Source organism: Geospiza fortis, unplaced genomic scaffold (genome assembly GCF_000277835.1).
Source record: "Geospiza fortis unplaced genomic scaffold, GeoFor_1.0 scaffold132, whole genome shotgun sequence".
NCBI lineage: Eukaryota > Metazoa > Chordata > Aves > Passeriformes > Thraupidae > Geospiza > Geospiza fortis.
This window is the reverse complement of record NW_005054446.1, coordinates 226,977-230,140: the sequence shown is the minus strand read 5'-3', so window position 1 is coordinate 230,140 and position 3,164 is coordinate 226,977. Positions and strand designations below refer to the sequence as shown.

At 57.4% G+C, this 3,164-nt stretch overlaps 1 protein-coding gene across 1 annotated transcript in view; it reads right to left on the bottom strand.

Annotated features, from left to right (window-relative positions):
- Positions 1 to 1,803: 1,803 nt before the first annotated feature.
- The window catches only part of TAS1R1 (taste 1 receptor member 1), a 3,598-nt gene continuing 2,237 nt past the window's right edge, over positions 1,804 to 3,164 (bottom strand). Inside the window, exons 3-5 of the mRNA XM_031062336.1 lie at positions 2,143 to 2,823; positions 1,947 to 2,081; positions 1,804 to 1,851 (exon numbers count right to left, since the gene is read on the bottom strand). Coding sequence (XP_030918196.1) covers positions 1,804 to 1,851; positions 1,947 to 2,081; positions 2,143 to 2,823 — 864 coding nt within the window. The remainder of the gene's footprint in view (positions 1,852 to 1,946; positions 2,082 to 2,142; positions 2,824 to 3,164) is intronic.

The following is a 3,164-nucleotide window of genomic DNA, read 5'->3' as shown; positions in this document are numbered from 1 at the left end:
ATGAGGAAACACGTCTTCCCGCCCGCGGACTTGACCACAGGTGTGGAGGCATTGAGGGCGAACAGGACAGCCAGGGCCGTTATGAGCAGCATGAGAAGAACAGCCAGGGCCAGCAGCGCGCAGGAGAGGGGCTGGCACCAGGACAGGAACTCGATGGTGCGGTTGAAGCAGACCTCGCTCCCTGCTGGGGCCCACTCATCCAAGCCACAGGCCTGGCAGTCAAAGGGGTCTGTGGAGGACATGGATCCCTCACACACCTCGGACCCGGTAAGAGCTCTGCCACGGTGCAGGCCCGGCCCGCAGCTCCCTGGGCTCTGTTCACCCATCACACCTGCTCCTTCCTGTGGGCACTCCTAGGTCTGTGGTAGCAGAGGGGGCTCTTTTCCCCAAAGACCCCCCACCTAAAACTGGCCCCGTGGACTCTCCCAAAATCCACGACCTGGGCTGAGAAAGGGGCTTGGCTGCGTGCGGCTCAGGGCCATGGGGGCTGTGGGGGGGAAGGGGCCCGTGCATCAAACAGTAACCTGGGAAGGATCTGCAGCAGCTGCTGTTGAATGAGACAGTACCATGTAGGGGGGCTTTCTGCTCCCACTGTCCCCAGAGCTGCCCATGCCCACTTCACAGGGCAAGGGTGTTGAGGCACTAGCTGCCAGGAAGGTGTTTGTTGTTGTGGCTGGTGATTCTGAGGCAGGAGACATTTCCATATGCCAGGTGCTGATGATCACATAGTGCGGAAGCCCCGTGTGCCATCTGGGGCACAAAGGCAACCACTAGGTTGAATTTCCATGGCAGAGGATGCGGTGCAGGGAACAGCTACCAGGCCGGACATCCCCTTTCCCTGGCCACAGGCAAAGGGGCTCTGTTTGCCCAGGTGGGCTCACCTGTGGGCAGTACTCTCCGGAAAGCACAGGGCCTGGGCTTTGCATACCCACTGGTAAGCAAACAGGAGCCACCCGCTGCCTTCAAGTCAGCTCAGAGGTTTTACTGACCACAGTAAAACTGTGATAGGCTGGAAATGGTGAGACAGGAGCAGGAGGTAGGATGTGGGCAGGGAAGGAATGGGCAGGAGCAGACCCTGTGGTGTACTGACCTGATGTGTTCAGGAAGGTTCCCGATGGACAGGGCACACAGCTGAAGCAGCATTTGTGGCGGCTCTGCTGCAGCCTCATCTCTCCTGGCTTACAGGCCTCGGAGCACACCGACCTGGGAGCCTGCCAGGAGCACAGACAGGGTCAGGCTGACAAGCAGCAGCACTCTGGCACTCCCCCACACTGCCTCAGCCCTCAGTTTTGCTCTGCTATGAGGAAACACCCCTGAACTGGTGGCATTGGGATGCAGTCAGTTCAAAAGTGAGCAATAAATAAGACCTGGGTGCAGAACAGTACCTGGCCGTCTTCTGTGTGCCACAGGATTTTGCCTGGGTCGATGCTCAGCCTGTCAGGGTTCACATGGAAGGTTCCTATCACATCAGAAGCCCACTTTGGGCCCAGCCACTTCCACATGACAATGTCATAGCCTTTACGAATGTCCCCGTGGGCATCGAAAGAGATTCGGCTCTTGTACAAGGTGAAGTTTACTTCCTTAATATTTTGTAGGAGCTGTAAAACAGAAGAGTAAGAGAGGAGCCCTTCCAATGGCACGACTCCTGCCATTGGAGGGAGATGTGCTGGAGGATGCCTCCTCTGTCCTGCAGCTGCTTTCAGACCCCCCAACATCTGCAGGAAATCCCATCCAGTGAGGGGCAGGTGGTAGAGGAACAAGTAACCTAGGATGGAGTCTAGGTCTAGGTCTTGGCTACTCTGTCTATGAGGGGCAGCTGAAGCCTACAAGGGGCTTCAGCTGGGATTTGAGCTTTTGGAAAGACAGGAAACCTTTGGGCACAATGGAAAAATCCTTCCCTGTGGGAAGGGATCCTCATGGATCTTCTTCCACAAGGTTGCTCTTACCTGCCAGGGATAGACAGTGCCTTTGCTGCAGGCTCCTGAGGCACAGCCCAGCAGGTCATGGAGGCCATGGGCCACAGCATACACAGCTGAGTACACACTGAAGGAGCCTTGAGCATCGTACATGTCAGGGACGGCCTGAGGCACAGCCCAGCAGGTCATGGAGGCCATGGGCCACAGCATACACAGCTGAGTACACACTGAAGGAGCCTTGAGCATCATACATGTCAGGGACGGTGGCGAGCGCGCGGCAGCCGGTGCAGCACTGGGTGCAGTCCAGCCGTGTGCTCCCCGCAGATTCCCTGCCTGCCTCTGCACTGCTGCCACACTCAGCCACAGCGCCTTCCTCCCACATCTTCCAAGCTTCAAAGCGTTCCAGCATTGTGGGCTCTGGCTTCTCTACTGCCATCCCAAACACTGTACCGATGGTCTGGATGCCAGGTACCTGCCAGACAGTTTGAGCCAACGACCAGTCTTCAGAGGCCACCCACACCATGTCTGTGATGTTCCTCTGGACCGCCACCTCGAAGAACGGCAGAACTCTTCCTCTGGTGGAGAACACAACAGTGACATTGACCTTAACATCTGTGAGGATTCGGACCAGGTTGTGAAGCTCTGGGTTGCTGGCGTCCGAGTTGGCGGGGAGGGTGCCTCGGTAGGCCACGCACACGTTGCTTGCGGTCAGCAGCTCCTGCAGGGCATCCAGGCCGGCCCTGCCATAGGTGTCATCACTTCCCAGCAGCACCACCCAGGTCCAGCCAAAGTGCTGCAGCAGCAAGAAGATGGCCTTCACCTGCTGCTTGTCACTGGGGATGGTGCGCAGGAAAGAGGGGTACAGCTGCTTCAGGCTCAGCAACTCCGTGGAGGCTTCGTAGCTGATCTGCAATGAGAGCCAGGGGAAAGGGGGATGCGCTGCACCCCTGAGAGCTAATGGCACGGGCAGCCTGTCCTGGGAAGACTTGGAGCTTGGGCAGGCAGTGGACCCAATGCCAAGTGTGCTGAAGCAGGAGAAAGCTGTGATGGATGGCAAGCCAGCCCACTGACTGCCTGGGAAAGATCCTCTAACAGCATACACAGAGGGGCTGCATTTCCAGCTCTAACAGGCTCCTCAGATCTGAGTCCACCCTCCGTGAAACAAACCATCACTCCTTGGGATCCCCGGTTTTCATCAACCATAGAAGCTACACTTACCTCTGGTATGAGAAAGAGACTGAGAACAGC